We start from the raw sequence: 22,000 nt of genomic DNA on the forward strand, positions 1-22,000 counted from the left end.
GCCCGCGCGTCCGGAGCCTGTGCTCCGCAACGGGAGAGGCCACAACAGTGAGAGGCCCACGTACCGCAAAAAAAAAAAAAAAAAAAAAAAAAAAGAGGTAAATTCAGTTTCTTCTTTGCAAGTAAGTTAATAGAAAAGGAACACATTTGCTGAGCTCTGTGTAAGTAATGGCAGCAGACTGCAAATGGTATGAGTTAATGGAATGACTCACATTGGCTATTAGAGTTGCACAATTTAAAAATGTATATATATATTTATCTAAAGTGCACGTCACAGATTATGAGGAATGATACCCTTGGGTTCTCTTTTATTTCTCGTTTCTTTCTCATTGAGACCTAAGGCTGATATATTAAGACATTTAATAAGAGATTCACATGATTGCAATTCTTGATCAGGGATGCCCAAAATTAAACAGTAATCTCTTGAGAGAGCACGTTTCTCTGTTGGTAGCGTTCTCTTAGCCATTTCTGCTAAAATTGTGGTGTGGGCCCAGGCAATTTCCATGAGCATGTGCTTTCCAAAAGATAAACTCACCGGACCAAACTAAAATGCGCTTTCTGGGATGGCTTCGACGCAGCTGTCCGGCTGGAGTTTATTATGCACAGAGTATCAATGCTAAAATGGTGAAAAGATGGGGAAAGCCCTGCTTGCGAGGCAAGGATGCCTTTACCATTCTTTCTAAACAGACTCAGGGGCTTTAGAGAAAGTAACTGGTGGGAAATGGATTGGGGGGGGGGGCTGGCGACGGCAAACTAGTCCTCAGGGTCTTTTATCCTTTTTATGCCCAGTTTTGTGGGGAAAGAAGTGCTTTTACTTCCCTTCCACGCTCTTCGCCTTATTTTTCTCCCACATTCTTCCTGGGAGTCTCCTCCACCTACAAACAGTCCCGATTTCAGAGCTCTCGATACTCACTTTCTACGGATCTGGCCTGAGCTGTGCGGTCCTGAGCCGAGCCGCACACTCGCTCAGGACCTTTGCTTCCTGTTCTCTATCTTCAGGGTTTGGTAAGGACGACACTTAATTCTAATAAAACACACGGCTGGGACCCGCAGGGCTCCGCAGAGACGCCGCCACCGCGCGACCGCCGGGCGAGCCAGACCGACCCCCAGACACGGCGCGGCCTCGATGACGAGGCGCGCAGCCTCCGTGACGCAACCGCGCAGCCCCCTGACGCAGCGCGCAGTCTCTGTGATTCAACCGCGCCCCCTCCGGCCCCGCCCAGGGCCGCCAGGAGGAGCCGCGAGCAGATCCCCAATCCCCGCAGCCGCTAGTTACGGGGTGTCCGCGTAGCGCGGGTCCCGCCGCCGCGGCATGTCGCAAAAGCCGAAGAGTCGGGGCCGCGCCGGCACCCAGGCCGAGCGGGGCAGCGGCGGCGAGGAGGCCCCGAGCACGTCCCGCGGGCAGGGCGGCGCCGCGTCGCAGGGCGGCCGGCGGGCCGAGGCTTCCCCCGCGCCGGGGCCGCGGTCGCAGAAGCAGCTGGAGCTGAAGGTGGCGGAGCTGGTGCAGTTCCTGCTGATCAAGGACCAGAGGAAGATCCCGATCCGTCGCACCGACATCCTGCGGCACGTGGTCGGGGACTACAAGGACGTGCTCCCGGAGCTGCTGCGGCGGGCGGCCGAGCGCCTGGAGTACGTGTTCGGGTACCGGCTGGTGGAGCTGGAGCCCCGGAGTAACACCTACATCCTGGTCAACACGCTGGAGCCGGTGGAAGAGGACGCGGAGATGCGCGGCGACCAGGGCACTCCCACCACCGGGCTGCTCATGATCGTGCTGGGGCTTATCTTCATGAAGGGCAACAGCATCAAGGAGACCGAGGTCTGGGACTTCCTGCGGCGCCTCGGGGTGCACCCCACCAAGAAGCACCTCATCTTCGGGGATCCGAAGAAGCTCATCACCGAGGACTTCGTGCGGCAGCGGTACTTGGAGTACCGGCGCATCCCTCACACGGACCCCGTGGACTACGAGCTCCAGTGGGGCCCGCGCACCAGCCTGGAGACCAGCAAGATGAAGGTGCTCAAGTTCGTGGCCAAAGTCCACAATCAGGATCCCAAGGACTGGCCGGCGCAGTACTGTGAGGCTTTGGCGGAGGAGGAGGCCAGGGCCAGACCCCAGACCGGGGGCGCGGCCCCAACCCCAGCCCCTTCCTCTTGAAACCTGAGACAGACTCGGAGAGACCCCGGGGAAGGGCTGGGGGTGGGAGGGAGCATTTTGCTGTAACCCTTAAATGTGTGTAGTAGTTTTAGGATGTGTTTGCAATCTTTTCTTCTTGTGATATTATAAGTCACTTTGGTTCCGAATTTTCATTTATAAAAATCTTAGAGGATGATTTATTTTGTTTTGGTTTGTCTTACTGTCTGTATTTTTTTAATTGGTATAAAAGTCTTGCTAACTTTATAAAGCGAATTGAAAGTTTTCTACCATGTTATGGAAATAGTCATTTAAAGGAAAGAACACGTCAGTAAGCTGCTTTCATGCGAAGGAAATAAAACGAAGTGGCTCTTGTCTGGCCTCTGGACTACTCAACTCTGTAAGGAAAAAGAAAAGTCTGTAAATTGAAAACTAAAATGTAACTGCCTATATCTGTACTTATCTTAGCATAGCTATTTTAAAAATATATTTTCCATGTGTATAAGTGTTATGAGTCATTCTAAGCAATGTATGCATTGTATTTTTTCCAGATAATTTTTTGTGTGGCTGACCATTTAGTTCCTTTTTTTCTGTTTTTTTTTTTGTTTTTGATTTTTGGTTTTTTTGCTACTATAGTTATAATAAACACTGTATTTTTGAAGCAGGTAAGCATTGTGCACTTATTTTAACCGTAAGTCATGAGATTTCATGACTGAAAAATAGCATCTTAACAAAAAAAGAAAAATAAATTTTACCACGTATCATTCAGGTAAATAGTGTTTTGTGGAAGTTGCTCTATTTTTATGTGTGTGTGCATATTGGATCATGATGTAAAATACATTTCTTTCTGTGTGTCACAGAGAAGTGTTAATGATTAACCATACCTACTTGAGAATCAGACTACGTGGGTTCAGAGCCTCCCTCTGCGTAACTGGCTGTAGGAATTTAAGCAGGTTAGGTTTGTATACAGACCTTTCCTCACCTGTAAAATGGGTTGATGATGCATGTTATTGTGTGTGGTAGTGTGATAATTAGATAGGGAAGTATACCTAGAGATCTTGGCACAGTCTGAGGCTGTGGGGGATTTTAGTTGTTACTTTGTTCCTTAAAATGTGTTTATTCTTGGTCTGGAGCAGTTAAAAAATTTTTTTAAGGTTTTCTTTCCTTATTTTGTTCTAAATCATTCCTCAAATTGGAATTACTAGTTCAAAAATATGACTATTCTAGTCTGACTCTGTTGTATGGTTTTATGGAAAAACGTAACTCATGGTATATGGTGAGTAGAGCCCATGTAAACAGTAAGAGCAGAAAGTAAGATCTACCCCAGATTGGAGAGGTCTCTGTAGTGTAGTGAATAGCGTATGGGGTTTCGAGGTTGTCTGACAGACTGAATTCAAATTACGGCTCATGCTATTGCAACATGGTGATTTGGCATAGGTTTTAAGCTCTCTCATTCTCAATTTCTTTATGTGTAAATGGGAAAAACAATAACTATATCATAGTTGTATGGATTAAATGAGCCTGAAGAAAAGCTGGTATAGTGGCCTTTCATTGTATTTCTCCATAGCCTCTGGCAAAATGCTGTTTATATACAGAGGTTCAACAGTTAATTATTCAGCAGGTGAATAAGTATGATTGTTGGGGGGGGGGAGGTACTGCAAATTAATCATGAAATGAGATAAATACTTAAAAAAAGAAAAATGTGTATTGATCAACCCTGGACTAGAGTCATCTAGAAGAATCTGGTGGGTATGTGGTTGTGTGGAGCAATGGGTTAGATGACTGGGTTTTACTTTATTCTGTTGAACTGGAATTTGCATTTATTTTATCAGTGAATATAGTTGGTCCTTAAAGGCATTTCTTCTTGGTTTGCGTTTATTTCAGTGTATGAATTACCTTCTGGCTAAGCATTCTGCTTACTCAATGACCTCTTTCCCCTCTGGGGTGTTCTAATGCTGGGATTTTCATCTGTACAGGGCGGAAAATATCATTATGCACGATGCAGTGTCAGTTATATCTGAGGCACATGTTTTCCCCACACTTTTCTTGTAGAGATGTTAACAATTTACCATCAGTGGATTACCATTTTGTTTCAAATTTTAAAGTAGAAAACATTACAGACCGGATCAAGCCCTTGTATCTTTTCACCCTTCCCAGAGGTGTCAAGAATTTGTCGCTATTGTGCCATTGTCTAGTTAATACAATATAATGTTTAATATATGAAAAATAAATACAGTTGACCCTTGAACAACCCAGGTTTGAACAGCATGGTCCACTTACGTGCAGATTTTTTTCAGTAAATATGGAGTACATTTACAGGCTGGGAGATGGGTATGCGGGGCATTGTTATACTGTTTTCTCTGGTTTTGCATATGTATGAAATTTTCCATAACAAAAATTAAAAGAAATAAAGGCATTCTAATAAATAAACTTCTTTCACTTGATTTTTTTAGTAATGTATTACTTGTTATTTCTGAGAATATATAACACTATTTTGAGACTGTAGAATCCATAGTATTTTCAAGTTTAGCTTCTAAAATATTTTACAATATATTTCAAATAAAATCATGGTTGCTGGCTATGGCTTTTCAGAGACTTTACCTTTTTTATTTGATTTAAGGTAATATGAATTTGAAATTTTAATAATACTTTCCTTGAAAACAGAAATGTTATTCATGTAATTACTGGATCATCTGAAAGCTTTTTGAAAGCCAAGTAATTTTTCCTTCGAGTCTCTCCAAGTGAATAATCAATTTCTTGTTTGGTTTGTTTCCAGATTACCTTTTTCATGCTGCTCTCTGCAGTATGTGTAATGCTGAATTTGGCTGGTTCAATTCTCTCCTGTCAGAACGCTCAGCTAGTCAACTCCCTAGAAGGCTGTCAGTTGGTGAGTAATGAAATGCAGACCTTTTGATAAAGGGCATAGGCTTTGATTTTGAATGAAAGTGATTTCAAAAATTATTGTATCCTTTGATTTATTCTAATGTTTTAGTGTTGTTTAAGGAATTAACGTTGATTAATTTTTAAAAATTCTCCCAAATTAAAACTGGTTCGACTCATAAGTCAGTTACTAATAGTATATTAGTGTAATGCTATTTTAAAATAAATGTCTTTAGTAATGATTTTATTTTAATATTTGTTGCATTGATTTTTGTCTCCACTGAATTTTTAAAAATCAATTTTGTAAGTCGATTTTAAGTGCCGAGATACATATAAGCTTGATAATGAGTGCATCCAAACAATTTAGTTCTCATTTTTCAGTTAAAAAAGAATTATCTTTTCAATCTAGGAAAACCGTAGATGGTGTGCTATGGACATGGTAGGGGGTCATTTTGGCTTGTTGAATGTAACCATCATTCCTTATCATAACTTGGCTCCTGCTTCGGTAACATATGCGTGTGGCTGGTGCAGAAATCAGAGTGTGTCCCATGACATTCAGTACAGGTGCAGTGTGACCCCTGATGTGACCCTGGCTGCTGGGTATGGGGGTGCTGGCATTTGTTTCTTTAACTTAGAGAAGGCACAAGGCTACCTTTTAGAGCCATGCCCCTCATAGCTGCCCATGTACTTGCCAACCTGTGGCCATGATTTCTGAGAGGTCAGGGGCTATGCTGAACTACGCAAAGCTTTTCTGTAGCAGGGCAGTGCCTGCATTTCTTGTGGCCATGCCATCGGGTTCAAAGGGGAGCTGCTGCCCTTTACATTCCTCATCTACCAAGGCCAGCAAGTCTAGTGTAAGGTGCAGGCTGAGTGCTGAAACATCTACTGAGTCCCCAAAACTGAGAGCTTAGTCTTGTTATTTTCTGTTCAGTGTGGGCAAACTCACACTGATCATATTTCATCCCAATATGATGTACACAGAGTATCCTCGCTGTAGTGCAGTATTTCCCCAGGACTACCAAGACCTGACACAACCTGGAGCCCCATCACCAACAGAAAGGGCTACTTGCTAACTTCTGTTCGTAACTTGGTAGCCTCCCTTTTCCTAAGTACTAAATGTGGTGAATATGGTAAAATCTGGCAACCTACACAGGATTAGCCATTTTTTTCTCTGATTCCAATTTTCCAAGACAGTGACTGGGGTGACAAGAAGTGACAGTGCCTGGAGGTGCAGATCCAAAAGAAAGGCAAGTGCCCAGTCTTGAAAGGTTGACTTCTGGTATTAATCTCAGACCCTGTTTCCCTATATTGTATGCTGCATGAAAGGATGGGAAAGATATAATTATGTAATTATATATAATTATATGCAATTTTATATTTACATATAACATATATTTTATATATTTATATATGCACCATTTATATTTCTTTTTCTTCTGTGATTTGACTGGGACCTTTACCCATTTTTAGATTTAACAGTTATTTATTTGCAAGAGCTCTTTATATATTATGGTTTTGAGTCCTGCAGCTTATATGGTCAGATACATTTCTGGATTGTTATTTGCCCTTTAATTTTATTTTTTCACATAGAAAAATTTTTAATTTTTGTGTATTCAAAGCTGTTAAAGTTTTCCTTTGTGGTCTTACCTTGGAACCAATAAAAAGACCTTTTCCTTCCTAAGATCATGTTACCCCAATAATTTCCCCTGGTGTGCTTTTTTTTTTTTTAATAATTAACTCTTTAATATCCTGGAATTTATTTGATGAATTTAACCTTTTCCTCTAAAATGGGTAGCTAGCTTTCCTAAAACTATTTCCTGAGTAACCTAATATTTCCCTTATGATATGAAATGCCACCTGAACATTGAGTCCTTTGATAGCAAGTTACAAAAACTGACAAAGCCAAAGGCCATTTATTAGAGAGATGGTGGGACCTATTGAATATCCAAGGGGTTAGAGATTAAGCCTGGAAACTGGCTGGTTCCAAAAGAGCTTCTGTGGCTGCAAAAGCCTGACCCAGAGTGAGGGTCTGCAGCGGGAACCCTGAACTCCTCAGGATGCAGTTCTGCAGGAGTGAATAATTCCCGTGGTTCTTAACCTCTTTGTTCATTGGCCCTAGAGTCAGAGTCCAGGGAGGGAGCATTTTGATTGGCCAGGGTAAGAAAAAATCTGCTTAGCTGTCCCACCAGTGGAATCCAAGAGATAATCCACCAAACTAAGGTACTGTTAGGAAGGGATGAGGGAAGGAAGGCAGGAGTGTATGCTGGATAGTCAAAAAGAGAGCCGGTATCTACTCTGACAGCATTATCATAGGTATGCACACACGCATACAGATGTGACTATTTGCCTATCTCTGGACTTTTCATTCTGTCCCATTCCCATGTCTGTTTATTCATATTCCAGAACAATACTACCTTTTAAGAAATCGAAGTGTAGTTGATTTACAATATGATATTAGTTTCAGCTATACAACATAATGATTCAATGTTTTTACAGATTATACTCCATTTGCAGTTATTATAAAATATTGGCTATATCTCCTGTGCTATACACAGAACAGCACCACTTTTATTATCTTAATTCTATATTTTTATAACTGGTAGGGCAAGCCCTACCCCACCCCCATCCCAGACTTTAATCTACTTCGTAAAAAAGTTCTTGCCTGTTTTTAAAAGTTTAGTCTTCCAGATGAGTTTTGAATTTTTTTTTTCGAGACTCAAAGGCATCAATTTGAAATTTCAATTGGAATCATATTAAAATTATAGATTAATTCGGTGGAGAATGGACACGTTCACAACATCATGTTTTCCCTTTCGGGCACATTGTGCATGCTTTGGTTTTATCCAAATTATTTTTATAAATCCTTCAGTGCAGTTTTTGTTTTTCTTTAGTGTATCTAGTACATTTTCATATCTGTGTGTCTTTTCCCTCTGCATAATTAAAAATTAACTAATTTTTATTATATATAATAATTTATTATATATAAATTATTATAATTATGAGGTCTCTTTTCAATTCCACACTCCTAGCATCCCCTTCAGAAAGTTTTTGGTAGCCAGATATTTTCTGTGCATGTTAGTGTTGTGTTACCATTCTTACACACGTCTCTTCTACCTACCGTTATTCACATCCCTTTTGTCAGCCAACCCTGTGGCTTGGTGACATTTGTACATCAGCCCTTGGAGCCCTTTCCAGCTGTTAAATAGAGAGCCCTGGGCAGATGGATGATGGACGGATGGATGGATGGATAGATGAATGGATGGATGGATGGATGATAATTTGTTTAACCACCACTTAATGAAGGATCAGTTAGGGATGTTTCTAGTCTTTTGCTAAAATAAACATGGCAGAGAAGATGACCCTTTGTGCACATTCATAACTCAACAAATACTGAGTGGCTTTTGCTCCTGCTATGGGAGCTAGTCCAAGTGAGGAGAGGGTATTGGGGCAAACAGACGAATGTGCAAATAGGTCTCGAGAAGAAATTACTAAGAGCGTCCTTTCAGTCAGAGCATAAGTGTGCACTTTACATTTAGGATGTTGTTCCTAAATTTCCCTCCAAAGATGGGGCACCGAGTTTTGCCAATAGTGTATGACTGTGCCCGTTTGCCCAAACCCACACAAACTTTTGTGTGTCATCAGAATTACTTTGTCAATCTGATGAAAATGTAAGGTCTTATTATGTAATTTGCATTTCTGTAATTAAAAGTGAAACTGATCATCTTTTACATTTGTTTATAAGTTATTTATATTTCTTTAACTGCTAATTGCCAATTTATGTTTGTTGCCTATTTTTCTGTTAGGTTGTTATTTTTCATAACTGATTTATAAATGCATTTCCTATATTAAGGAGATTGACCATCATTGTATGTGTTGAAGATACATATTTTTCATAGTTTGTTATTCATTTTTTGACTTTAATAGTATTCTTTCTGTGCTGAAATTTTGTATACTCAAATTGATTTTGTCCATCTTTACAGTTTTACCCTTCTGATTCTGGCTTATATGTTTTGCCTAGAAAAGATTTTCCCACTCTATAAATAATTTTCCCAGTTTTCCCCAGTATTTTAGGGTTTCATATTTATATATTTCATAGATCTGACATTTGTTTTGCTATAAATATCATAAAACTTTTATTTTTTGAAAATGTACACATGGACCTTCCATATTTTTTTTTCCCAATCTTTTTCATAATACTTTATTATCAGCACCACTTTTCCAACAGGATTTGCTCACTTTGTGTTTCTTTGTCACATTTTGGTAATTCTCACAATATTTCAAACCCTCCACCAGCAAAAAGGTTATGACTTGAAGACTCAGCTGATGGTTAGCATTTTTTAGCAATAAGGTATTCTTAATTAAGGCATGTACATTGTTTCCATATTTCTTTTTAAGTTTAGTGCTATGTATTTTAAATATCTTCTTGCTCTGGTGAGTGCATTTTTGAAATTATTATTTTACATTGTAAGAGGCTACAAATAGTATATAAGACTCCCAGGAATTTTGTTGTTGTTGTTGTTGTTGTTGTTTTTCGGTATGCCTCTCACTGCTGTGGCCTCTCCCGTTGCGGAGTGCAGGCTCCGGACGCGCAGGCTCAGCGGCCATGGCTCACGGGCCCAGCCGCTCTGCGGCATGTGGGATCTTCCCGGACCTGGGCACGAACCCGCGTCCCCTGCATCGGCAGGCGGATTCTCAACCACTGCACCACCAGGGAAGCTCCCAGGAATTTTTTTATTATTTACATTTAACTGTACATGCCACTAAATGTACAGATTCAATCTTTGATCCCATAGTTTGTCAAAAGAAATGATTATATTGTCTCCTGCTTTATAGTATTTGTATATCTTGTTGCCCTGTCTAGTTGCTTTGACTAAAACTATCAAAATAACGTTAGATATTAATGGTATTTCATCATCCACTTTCTGTTCCTGAGTTTAACTAGAAGCCCCTGATGATTCACTGTCAGGCATGATGCTGAGAGATGGTTTCAGATAGCTATTTTGTCATGTTAAAGTGATAAAGTTAAGGTGATAAAATTCATATTTTACTGATAGTCTTAAAAAATAAAATGGAGGTTAAATATCAAAGAGGTTTTTTGAGATCTGTTAAGTTTACATATATTTTTACTTTGATCTATTGGTATGGTAGATTATATTAATAGATTCTCAGGATTAAGCTATGTGGAACATAACTGGAATGAAATCTCTATAGTTAAAAAAATTTTGTATAAAAACTTTTTGAATGTATATCTGTTAGTTGAATGCATGTTCATGTGCCCAACACACAGTGAGGCCAAACAAACTGAAACATCAGAGTTTGGAGCAGAGAAAGGTTAATTGCAGGGCCAAGCAAAGAGCCGGGTGGCTCGTGCCACCCAAAGCCCCGAACTTCTGGAAGGGTTTCAGCAAAGCATTTTTAAAGGCAAGGTGAGGGAAGGGCGAGGTTGCAGACTTCTTGGTGCAGGAATCCTTTGTTCTTGCAGCTGTCCACTTAGGTCAGGTCACAATGTTCCTGTAAACCTCCAGCAAGACAAATGTTATTCTCTGTTCTGCAACTTTTTATCCCTTTATGAATGGACTCTTAAAGGTCAGAGTCCTGAGAATAGACTCTCCTGTATATTTCAGGCTATAGGCAACATTCTTTTACAAAAGGTGCAGAGCCAGCATGACTAAGTACAGGCAACAGAGCACAAGGGTTAGAGCTAAAGGAATAGATCTAATATGGAGTCAGGTTTGTTCTTCCCTATAACATATCTTCTTCTCAGTGAAAATGAACTTGGCTTATGCCTAACTTCACATAGTATAAAACTAAATTAATTTTATGTGGTTTTTAAGTTCTGTGAAGAAATTCATTTGAAACAAATGTAGAAAATGACAAAAAAATTAAATATGAAAACCGTAATAGGCATACAATTAGGGAAATACAAATAGGTCATGAAAACTAATCCCTGTGTGCCCTCTAAAAGTAAATAATGTAACTTAAAATTATTTTTGAATAATCTATAATTTCCTTTCTATCATCGTTTTTACCTTCTGAAAATTTAGATACCTGAATCCCATATAATAGACATTTTGGTAGACATATTCTGTTACTTTCCTCAAGTTAAATAATGTATGTCTCTGAGTGACACTTATCATAGAAACAAACTTTTTGCACATTACAATACCTAATGTGACTTAGACACAGCAAGCATTAAATAATATGGGTTGAACTGAATTATTCCCACTTTCTGCTCAGAGATTAATGTGTCTCTTGGAGTCAGGATAGAATATCTGACACATGGGAATTAAAGAGCTACATTCTAACCAAAAATACCCATGGAAAACTTGCAATTGATCCATATCTGCTTTATTAATCAAGCCCGCTACAAAGGGCTCTCTTGTGGTTGTACTTTATTTTGGACATGAATAGGCTAGGGAAACCACACTTCAATTTTGAAGTTGTTTGAAACCTGAAAGAATGTGGAATTTTATATTATATGACAGTAGTAACGTCCAAGCCTTGATGGTTACCATTCGGATATATAAGTATATGAATATCCTGTAGGTATGAATTTACTGGAGAATATTGTGACAGTGGCCAAGAAGACCCTAACTACTCAATATGGAGTTGACTTCTTGCTGCCACTCTTTCTTCCTCAAGTTTTTTGAAATAAAAAGGGGTTTTATTTGTGTTTTTGTTCTTAAGCTAGCTTGGTATCAACAGCCTTTAGTTGAAGCAGACTCTGGTTCTATCCTTGATTCACAGTCTTTTAAAATATTACTAGGGCTTCCCTGGTGGCGCAGCGGTTGCGCGTCCGCCTGCCGATGCAGGGGAAACGGGTTCGCGCCCCGGTCTGGGAGGATCCCACATGCCGCGGAGCGGCTGGGCCCGTGAGCCATGGCCGCTGAGCCTGCGCGTCCGGAACCTGTCCTCCGCAACGGGAGAGGCCACAGCAGAGGAAGGCCCGCATACCACAAAAAAAAAAAAAAAAAAAAAAAAAAAATATTACTAGATGCTATCTGCTGATTTATTTGTGATTTTTCATCTGTATTCATAAATGCAATTAATTTGTAGCTTTCATTTTCCTCCTACCCTATTTTGTTTCATGATTATCGTATTTCATAAATATTAGTTAAGAAACTTCAGTCTAAGGAATTTTCTGTTCCTAGATGGATACTGGCACATACATGTATAATTCTCTGGACCTAGAACTATTTTATTTAAAAAGTTATTAGGCAGGGCTTCCCTGGTGGCGCAGTGGTTGAGAGTCTACCTGCCGATGCAGGGGACACGGGTTCGTGGCCCGGTCCGGGAAGATCCCACATGCCGCGGAGCGGCTAGGCCCGTGAGCCGTGGCCGCTGGGCCTGCGGGTCCGGAGCCTGTGCTCCGCAACGGGGGAGGCCACAACAGTGAGAGGCCCGCGTACCGCAAAAAAAAAAAAAAAAAAAAAAAAGTTATTAGGCATAAATTTCTATTCTTCCAGATATTTTTCTATTTCTTTCTCAGCTTTTGAGCCACATTTGATAATATCAATTGTCAGAATTAACATTTTTTCTTTGTATTGGCCTTTTCACATTTTAATATGAAGTAATGCATTGAATTGTTTTTAAAATACCCATAGTAACATTATGTTCTTATTTCTTTTGTTTTCATACTGTTGTATATTTCTCTTCCTTTGCTGATGAGTTTGGCCAGAAATGTATTTGTTTTATTTATCTGAAAACTTAAAGTACCAAAGAAATGTATCCATTGTACAATTCCCAAAATACAGAAGTGTAAAATTTTTAACCCCCCCATGTCAGCATGTACCCTTATGGAAATTTCTGTATGTAAATTAGAGAAATAGCCTCAGATCTAGTCCATCCTTTTAACTCCTGCATTATATTCTGTGGATGCAAATTCTACACACTAATTCACAGGTCCCCAGCTGCAGGGCCCTTAAGTGGTCTCTTCTTGTGTCACAAATAAACAAATGTTTAATTGTTTTATAAATAAATCTATGGACACGTTTGTGTGTTATCTATGAAGGATACTTTCTAAAAGTTGAATTGATGGCACAAAGAATAAATGCATTAAAATGTTGATAGCTTTTGCCTTCCAGAAAGGTTTGTACTCAACGATCATTTCTGCCTGTGGTCCCTGGAGACGAGCACGTCCAACCCTTGCCAAGATTAGATGTCACCAATATTGAAAATGTTTGCCAACCTGAAGGATGAAAAATTGCATCTCACTATTTTTTAATTTGCTCCCCCTGGTCATCAGTGAGGTGGAGTTATTTTTAATAGAAGCAGAATTGAATGTAGAGGTAAATTGGGAAAGAATTGAGATCTTTATCATATTAAGCCTTTTGATTTAGGACCAGGTTAGGTCTCTTCCAGCCTTCAGGGAAATCTTCCAGCCTTTTTCATACAGTGCTTAAACATTATCTACTAATTCCTAGTTTGTTTGTTTGTTTTTTAAATAAATTTATTTATTTTATTTATTTATTTTTGGCTGTGTTGGGTCTTCGTTGCTGTGCGGGGGCTTTCTCTAGTTGCAGAGAGCATGGGCTACTCTTAGTTGCGGTGCGCGGGCTTCTCAATGTGGTGGCTTCCCTTGTGTGGAGCACAGGATCTAGGCACAAGGGCTTCAGTAGTTGTGGCACGCAGGCTCAGTAGCTGTGGATCGCGGGCTGTAGAGCGCAGACTCAGTAGTTGTGGCGCAGAGGCTTAGTTGCTCCGTGGCATGTGGGATCTTCCTGGACCAGGGCTCGAACCCGTGTCCCCTGCATTGGCAGGCGGATTCTTAACCACTGAACCACCAGGGAAGCCCCTGTAGTTTTTGTTTGTTTGTTTTGTTCGTTTGTTTGTTTGTTTGCAGTACGCGGGCCTCTCACTGTTGTGGCCTCTCCCATTGCGGAGCACAGGCTCCGGACGTGCAGGCTCAGCGGCCGTGGGTCACGGGCCTAGCCACTCCGTGGCATGTGGGATCTTCCCGGACTGGGCACGAACCCCCGTCCCCTGCATCGGCAGGCGGACTCTTAACCACTGCGCCACCAGGGAAGACCCGCCCCTGTAGTTTTTGATGCTAATGTCAATGGTAGTTTTCTTCACTCTATTTTATAATTGGTTATTGCTATAATGTAGGTAAGCTATTGATTTTTTAATTAAACTTTTCATTTTGAGATAACTGTAGATCCACACACAGAAATAATACAGAGAAATCTATGTAGCTTTTACCCAGTTTTCCCCAATGGTAACATCTTGCAGAAGTATCATACAATATCTTACTGGGATATTGACCTGATGCAGTCAAGACATAGAACATTTCTACCACGTTATAGGCCCCTCCTGTTGCTTTTTTAATAGCCACAGTTACTTCCTTTCTGCCCCCACTCCCTCTTTAACGCCTGGCAATCACTAGTCCACTAGAACACTCCATTTCTTTTTTTTTTTTAATTTCCAAAATGTCATATAAGTGAAATTGTACAATATGTAGGCTTTTGGAACTGGCTGTTTTCACTCAGCATGATTCTCTGGAGATTTATCCAGGCTGTTGCACATGCTGATAGTTTCTCACTGTTTATTCCGTGGAGCAGTGTTGCTCTGATTGGATGGACCGGTTTAACCAATCACCTGTGGAAGGACATCCGAACTAATTCCACCTTCTGACTATTATGAATAAAGCTGCTATGAACGTTCCTGTGCAGGTTTCTGTGTGAACATCAATTTTCAGTTCTTTGAGATGAATGCCCAAGAATGCAGTTGCTGGTTGTATGGTAGGTGCCAAACTGCTCTGTAGGTTGTCCGTACCTTTTGGCATTCCCACCAGCGATGTACGAGCAATCTGGTTTCTCCGCATCTTCATCAGCATTTGCTTTTGTCACTTTTTTTTAAAATTTAGTCATTCTCATAGCATAGAGTGATGTCCTACTGTGGTTTTAATTTGTGTTTCCATGTTGGCTAATGATGTTGAACATCTTTTCATGTGCTTCTTTGCTATCTGTATATCCTCTTTGGTAAAATGTCTGTTCATGTGTTTTGCTTATTTTCTTTCCGTTTTTTTTTTCTGTTGAGTTTTGAGAGTTCTTTATATTCTAGATACTAACTTTGTTGAATATGTGGTTTGCAAATATTTATCCCAGTCTGTAGTTTGTCTTTTCATCCTCTTAATAGGGTCTTCAGCAGGGTAAATTTTAAAAATTTTGATGAAGTCTTATCTATCAATTGATGCTTTTATGGATCACGGTTTTGTTGTCAAGTCCAAGAACTCTTTGCCTATCCCTAAACCGTGAATATTTTCTCCTACGTGGAGGTGGGAGTTCCTGCTCTCCAGAAAGCCTCCACTGATACCTCTCTGCCTGGGAAGGGTAGACACTACTGCTCCCCAAGTGGCTTGTACTGACATGGGGTGGGGAGATGGCCTCATCACCGCCAGGCAGTGCTGAAAGCCCTGACTTTCCACCTTACCTGGGAGCGGAGGGGGCCTCCTTACTGCTGGGGGTGGGTGGAAGCCCAGGCTCACCACGTGGCCTCCTTCAACACCACGGAATTTGGGGGGCTCTGAGTTTTCATCTTCTAGTCTGGGATATAGAAAGCAAAACCAAAAAACTCAGGAAACTCACCACTGTGCCCTTCCCTGGGTCCCGAGGTCCATAACCAGTCTGTCTTCTATTTACTTTTCAGAGTCTTTAATGTGTGTTTTATATACAATGTCCAGTGTTTTTAGTTGTACTCAGAAGAATAGGGAAAAGTACATCTCCTCCATCTTTCTGGAAGCCAAAATGCTGTTGACTTTTGTACATTTTGTATGTTGAAATTTTTTGTTAACTCTAAAAATTTTTCCAAAATTATCTTTTAGTTTCTAGGTGGACAGCCATATAAGCTGTGAAAATAAAGGTTCTTTCCCTTCGTAATGAATATTTATAGAGCGTATTTTTTTCTTAACTTTTTACATTGATTGATATGGGTTTCAATAGGCATTCAGTACCGTGTAATGCAATAAGCTTTTTTTTTCCAGTTTTATTGAGATATAATTGACATACAGCAGTGTACCCAGGTGTACAGTATAACGATTTTTAAAAATTTTTTCTTTGGAGTATAGTTGATTTACAATGTTGTGTTAGTTTCTGCTGTACAGCAAAGTGAATCAGTTATACATATACACATATCAACTCTTTTTTAAACTTCTTTCCCCATACAGCAAAACGATTTGACTTACATCATGAAATGATCATCACAATAAGTTTTGTGAACATCCATCATCTCATATAGATACAAAATTTAAAAAAAAGAAAAAAATGTTTTTCCTTGTGATGAGAACTCTTTGGATTTACTATCTTAACAACTTTCATATGCAACGTACAGCAGTGTTATTTATATTTATCATATTGTACATTACACTTATCTCATAACTGGAAGTGTGTACCCTTTGTCCACCTTCATCCAATTCCCCCTCCGCGCACCCCCGCCTCTGTAAAATCTGATCTCTTTTTCTATGAGTTTGTTTGTTTTCAAGGTATAATTGACCTACAACACTATGTTAGTTCCTGTTACACAACACAGTGATTTGATATTTCTATACATTCCAAAATGATCACCAAGATAAGTCTAGTTACGATCTGTCACCATACAAAGATATTACATAATTATTGACTGTATTCCCCATACTGTACATTTCATACCCATGACTCATTTATTTTGCAACTGGAAGTTTGTACCTCTTCATCTCTCTCGTACCCCCATCCCCTCGCCTCTGGGAACCGCCTGTTTGTTCTCTGTATCTATAACTCTGGTTTTGTTTTATGTTTTTTCATTGGTCTTGTTTTATAGATTCCACATGTAAGTGAAAGCATACAGTGTTTGTCTTTCTGTGTCTGACGTACTTAGCATTGGGCTTTTAACCTAATCCCTGACTGAGCTTCATAGAAGGACACGATGGGAGACGCAGCAGGGAGAAGGCCCGGCAGCTCCATCTGCCTCTAACCCACCGCGGCCGCCCTGCTCTCACAGAAGAGGTGCCTGTGGGGCACCTGACACAAAGCCAAAGCCTGTTTTCAAACAGGTGTTTTTTGAGCATTTTTGTTTTCACAGAGACCCAAGGCCTGTGTGCCAGCACACAGCTCCCCTGATCTGGGCCCACTTCCACAGGACAAGCAAGGTATTTCCACATTGCTCTGTGGTCTCCCAAGAAAGCAGTGACATAGTACAGAACTTCAGGTCATTTTTCCATGGGAATATTAATTTATGGCTGTGTTGGGTCTTCGTTTCTGTGCGAGGGCTTTCTCTAGTTGTGGCAAGCGGGGCCCACTCTTCATCGCGGTGTGCGGGTGTCTCACTATTTCGGCCTCTTTTGTTGCAGAGCACGGGCTCTAGGTGCACGGGCCTCAGTAGTTGTGGCTCGCGGGCTCTAGAGCACAGGCTCAGTAGTTGTGGTGCACGGGCTTAGTTGCTCCACGCATGTGGGATCTTCCCAGACCAGGGCTCGAACCCATGTCCCCTGCATTGGCAGGCGGATTCCCAACCACTGTGCCACCAGGGAAGCCCAACAACCCTTTTTTATAGCGTTGTTTTATTCCTGACTTTTATAGGATGGAGAGTGAAGAGGATTGACATGATGGGTCACCATTCAGTGTAGTTTTCGCTGTCAGCTTCCCAGAGGTGCCCTTATTAACTTAAGGCATTTCCTTCTAGCCTGACTTTTTTTTTTTTAACTAACCCAGGCTCCTGCAGTGAAAGCACCAAGTCCTAACCTGCATTGGGTCTTTGTTGCTGCACACAGGCTTTCTCTAGTTGCAGTGAGCGAGGGCTACTCTTCGTTGCGGTGCACTAGCCTGACTTTTTTTTTTTTAACTAACCCAGGCTCCTGCAGTGAAAGCACCAAGTCCTAACCACTGGACTGCCGGGGAATTCCCTAGCCTGACTTTCTAAGATTTTTTTTTTTTTTAATCAAGAATGCACCTAAGTTTTATCACTGTCTTTTCAACATCTGTGAAGATGATCATACAGCTTTCCTCTTTAGTTTATTAGTGTAGTGATTTGCATTAATAGACTTCCTAATGCTGAACCACCTTTGCGTTACAGAAATAGGCCTTCCTTGGTCCAGGCACATTTAAGGCATACATATTATGCTGCAATTGAATTGCTAATATTTTGTTTTATTTATTTATTTTTGGCTGCATTGGATCTTCATTGCAGTGCGCGGGCTTCTCATTACCGTGGCCTCTTGCTGCAGAGCACGGGCTGTAGGCACAGGGGCTTCAGTAGTTGCAGTGCGCGGGCTTCTCATTACCGTGGCCTCTTGCTGCAGAGCACGGGCTGTAGGCACACGGGCTTCAGTAGTTGTGGCTCGTGGGCTCTAGAGCACAGGCTCGGCAGCTGTGGTGCATGGGCTTCGTTGCTCCACGGCATGTGGGATCTTCCCAGACCAGGGCTCGAACCTGTGTGCCCTGTGTTGGCAGGCGGACTCTTAACCACTGTGCCACCAGGGAAGCCCTGAATTGCTAATATTTTATTTAAGAGTTTGGTGTGTAATTTCATAAATGAGATTGACCTACAGTTTACCTTTTGGTGCTCTCCTTGGGCAGTTTTCGTATCAGTTATTCTTACTGTACAGAATGAACTCAGAAGCATTTGGTTTGCTATATGCTCTGAAATAGTTCAAATAACCTAGGAATTATCTGGGTTTGTTGCAATTGGGAGAGTCGATTTGGGTGCTTTAAAATTTTTTTTCTTTGGGGAAACATTTTGGGGTGATGAAAATGTCCTAAAATTGACTGTAGCTATGTAACATTGTCAAGATACTAAACATCAATGAATGGCACACTTTAAATAGGTGAATTATATCTCAGTAAAGCTGTTAGAATTTTTAAAGCATTTTCATTGATTTCTAAGTCTTCTCTTATTTCTAATGTTAAATTTTGTTTTCTCTCTGTTGATTTAAAGTTTATCTTTAGTTACTAACAGCTGTTCATTTTATTAATCAAGATTACTCTTTTGGGGGACTTCCCTGGCGGTCCAGTGGTTGAGACTCCCCGCTTCCACTGCAGGGGGCACAGGTTTGATCCCTGGTTGGGGAACTAAGACCCTGCATGCAGCACAGTGCAGCCAAAAAAAAAAAAAAAAAAAGATTCCTCTTTTTTTTTTTTTTTTTTTGAGTTGTTTCAGTGATGATGTTTTTTTTATTGATCCCTTCTACTTTTTCAAGGAATATTTTGTTCATTTTCTACTTTTTATAGTTGAGTGACAGTAGTACCTTTGCATAGGTTTTCCTGTGGGTACCACATGCTGTCATTGAGTTAATTCTGAATAGTCTGTCATTTCATTTTTGCTTTGCTCCTTAAACATTACTTAAATTGATGTTCTTTCTAAATGGCTACATTTCAGGTTATTGTTGTTATCCTTTTACTGTTAATTTCTAATTTTATTGCATGAGAGCATGTGGCCTCTAATTTCTACTTTTTACAATCTATTAAAAATCTAAATTACTTCATATGGGAATAGTGTTTGGATGTGTTTTGTAGGCTTGTGTAAAATATATGTATGTACTTACTCTCAGTTTGTTGGATTCAAGATTCATTCACACATTAGTATCCATGTATGTGTCCATGCATGTTCCAAAACCAAGCTTGGGTCCTCTCGCCCACGCACAGTAAAGCCAATCTACTGACACTGGGTTGTGGTGAAGGCAAGCACAGTGTTTATTGCAGGTGCCAAGCAAGGAGGACTGGCAGCTCATGCTCAAAAGACCCAAACTCCCTGCTGGCTTTCAGGGAAGGGGTTTTAAAGACTGGGTGAGGGAGGGGCCTGCAGGGTGTGTGATCAGCTCGTGCACTGTTCTCGGATTGATTGGCATCAAGGTGAAGCTTCAAGCGGCACCCATCTTCTGGTTTCAACCGGTGTAGGGTCCATGTGCTTGGGGTCAGCAGTTTTCATCTGGTGGGGGTCTGCTTCCCATAACAACAGCTTAGGAATGTGTGTCTGTATCTTTCAGGGAACTGGGAGTTCGGGGACTCTGCTGTGTGGCTGGTTTATAGACTAAATTGTTCCCAGTTTCCCGGCCCAAAAGCTACTCTTTGTTTCTCCATCCTCACGTGTCCTAATCAGTCACTCTGGAGCAGCCCTTTGAGACTCAGGGGAGGTCTGGGAGACTAAAGCAAAGACTTCTACTTCAAGGACAGGGTCTCAGGGCTTGTACTCGGCTTCAATCCCCTTGTCTTTGACACTCCTCAGTCTTGAGGGGAGCAGGTTCAGGGGAAGAAAGGGAATAACATTTGGGATAAGAGAGGTCAATCCTACACTCGCCAGAGGAACTCGGTTTTAGGGAGACTGGTTTCACAGAGAGAGAGAGCTTCTTAAATATAAATTAGTTGAGTGCTTCCGTTCCATTGCACATGGAATGCAGGGCCGCCCTCCTTGTAGCCTGTACTCTGTGCTCTGTCATGGCTCCTCCCTCTTGGCCAGCCTTCCCTGGTGGCCCCCTCCCAACCCCTCCCTCCCAGCCTCCCTTCTTCCCCTCAGCCTCCCCCCTCTCCTCCTTCCCCCACCAGCTTCCTGGGTGCCCTTGGCATCCCTCCACCCATTCCTCCCAGCTCACCCTCCGCTGGAGTCTCCCGTCCCTCCCCCCAGCCTCTTATGGTAAAGCCCCTCCCCCACCGCTCCCTGCCCCCCAGCTTCCCGCACCCCTGCCTCACCAGCCATTGGAATCCCAGGCTCTTTCTGACCCCAGGCAGATCCTAGCCTCAGCCTCCTGCAGGTGGTTCCTTCCTATCCTCCAGATTCCAGAGTAGGTGGTTCAGTTATTGACCAGGGTTCTTGGCCTCCTTAATCGAAATCGATCAGAGGCCAGACAGGGAATTCAGGCAAGGCTTTATTGGGGCCTCTGCTGCAGCAGGGGAAGGGAGAACAAGTAATAAGTTCCATTGCTAACTCACTCCCTGAGAGGCTGGTGAACTGGCTCCTTACATGGGCTTTTGCTCCTGACCCTTCAGAAGTGACAATTGGGCTTTTTGGTCTCTTTGTATCTTATTGTCCAGAATTTGCCCCAGCTGCACATGCATGCAGTTATTTTTAGTCCCATATAGTTTCTTTATATTTTGTTGCTCAAAGAGACGTTTGTCCAGGTGCAAGCACTGTAGCAAAGGGTCCCAGGTCCCAGCTGGTGTCAGTACCTCCAGGGAAGGGCCTCCCCCCAACCCCCTATCGGAGAGGCTCCCACAGCTGCTGTTGTTCTCTTGGCATCCCGTCAGTTTTCCTCCGAGGACTGGCATTTCCCATCATTCCCTACTTGGCAGAACCCCACAAGGAACAAGGCCACATCCAGGGCCGGGTGCCATCCTGGCCTGTGAGTGAATCAGCGAGTGTATCCCAGTGGTTCTTCTCCTAAGAGCCCCAGAGGAAGGTAAAAAATTATCTGGGGGTTTTAAGTAAACATGCCGTTTTAGGTTAATGACAATTAAAACCATTATGGGTTTTCAAATGTCTTTTTAAATGCCTCATCATGTTTTGTTTAATTTACGACTGCTGGTACAATGAAATGTTGCACAGCATCAAAAATGTGTTTAAAAATCTGTTTTCAGTTATGACCTAATTCTTTCAATTCATCCTGCAGAAGTTTGGGATTTACTTTCACATTCTTACAGTGTTTTTATTTTTTTTTTATTTTTTTTTGTTTGTTTGTTTTGTTTTTGGTGGTATGCGGGCCTCCCTCTGTTGTGGCCTCTCCCGTTGCGGAGCACAGGCTCCGGACGCGCAGGCTCATTGGCCATGGCTCACGGGCCCAGCCGCTCCGTGCTTACAGTGTTTTTATTTTTTATTTTTTAATTTTTTTTTATTTGTTTATTTATTTATTTATTTATTTTTTTGTGGTATGCGGGCCTCCCTCTGTTGTGGCCTCTCCCGTCGCGGAGCACAGGCTCCGGACGCGCAGGCTCATTGGCCATGGCTCACGGGCCCAGCCGCTCCGCGGCATGTGGGATCTTCCCAGACTGGGGCGCGAACCCGGTTCCCCTGCATCGGCAGGCGGACGCGCAAC

At 41.8% G+C, this 22,000-nt stretch overlaps 2 protein-coding genes across 2 annotated transcripts in view; both read left to right on the plus strand.

The window, feature by feature from the left end:
* ENTREP2 (endosomal transmembrane epsin interactor 2) overlaps positions 1 to 22,000 on the plus strand; it is a 426,858-nt gene that overhangs the window by 313,549 nt on the left and 91,309 nt on the right. The window contains exon 3 of the mRNA XM_024129669.3: positions 4,904 to 5,014. Coding sequence (XP_023985437.1) covers positions 4,904 to 5,014 — 111 coding nt within the window. The remainder of the gene's footprint in view (positions 1 to 4,903; positions 5,015 to 22,000) is intronic.
* Positions 1,205 to 4,537, plus strand: NSMCE3 (NSE3 homolog, SMC5-SMC6 complex component). Its single transcript, XM_007108457.3, has one exon. The coding sequence runs from the start codon at positions 1,312 to 1,314 to the stop codon at positions 2,149 to 2,151; it is 840 nt and encodes a 279-aa protein (XP_007108519.2). The 5' UTR covers positions 1,205 to 1,311; the 3' UTR covers positions 2,152 to 4,537.

The sequence above is a fragment of the Physeter macrocephalus genome, chromosome 11 (genome assembly GCF_002837175.3).
Source record: "Physeter macrocephalus isolate SW-GA chromosome 11, ASM283717v5, whole genome shotgun sequence".
In the NCBI taxonomy this organism is placed as follows: domain Eukaryota; kingdom Metazoa; phylum Chordata; class Mammalia; order Artiodactyla; family Physeteridae; genus Physeter; species Physeter macrocephalus.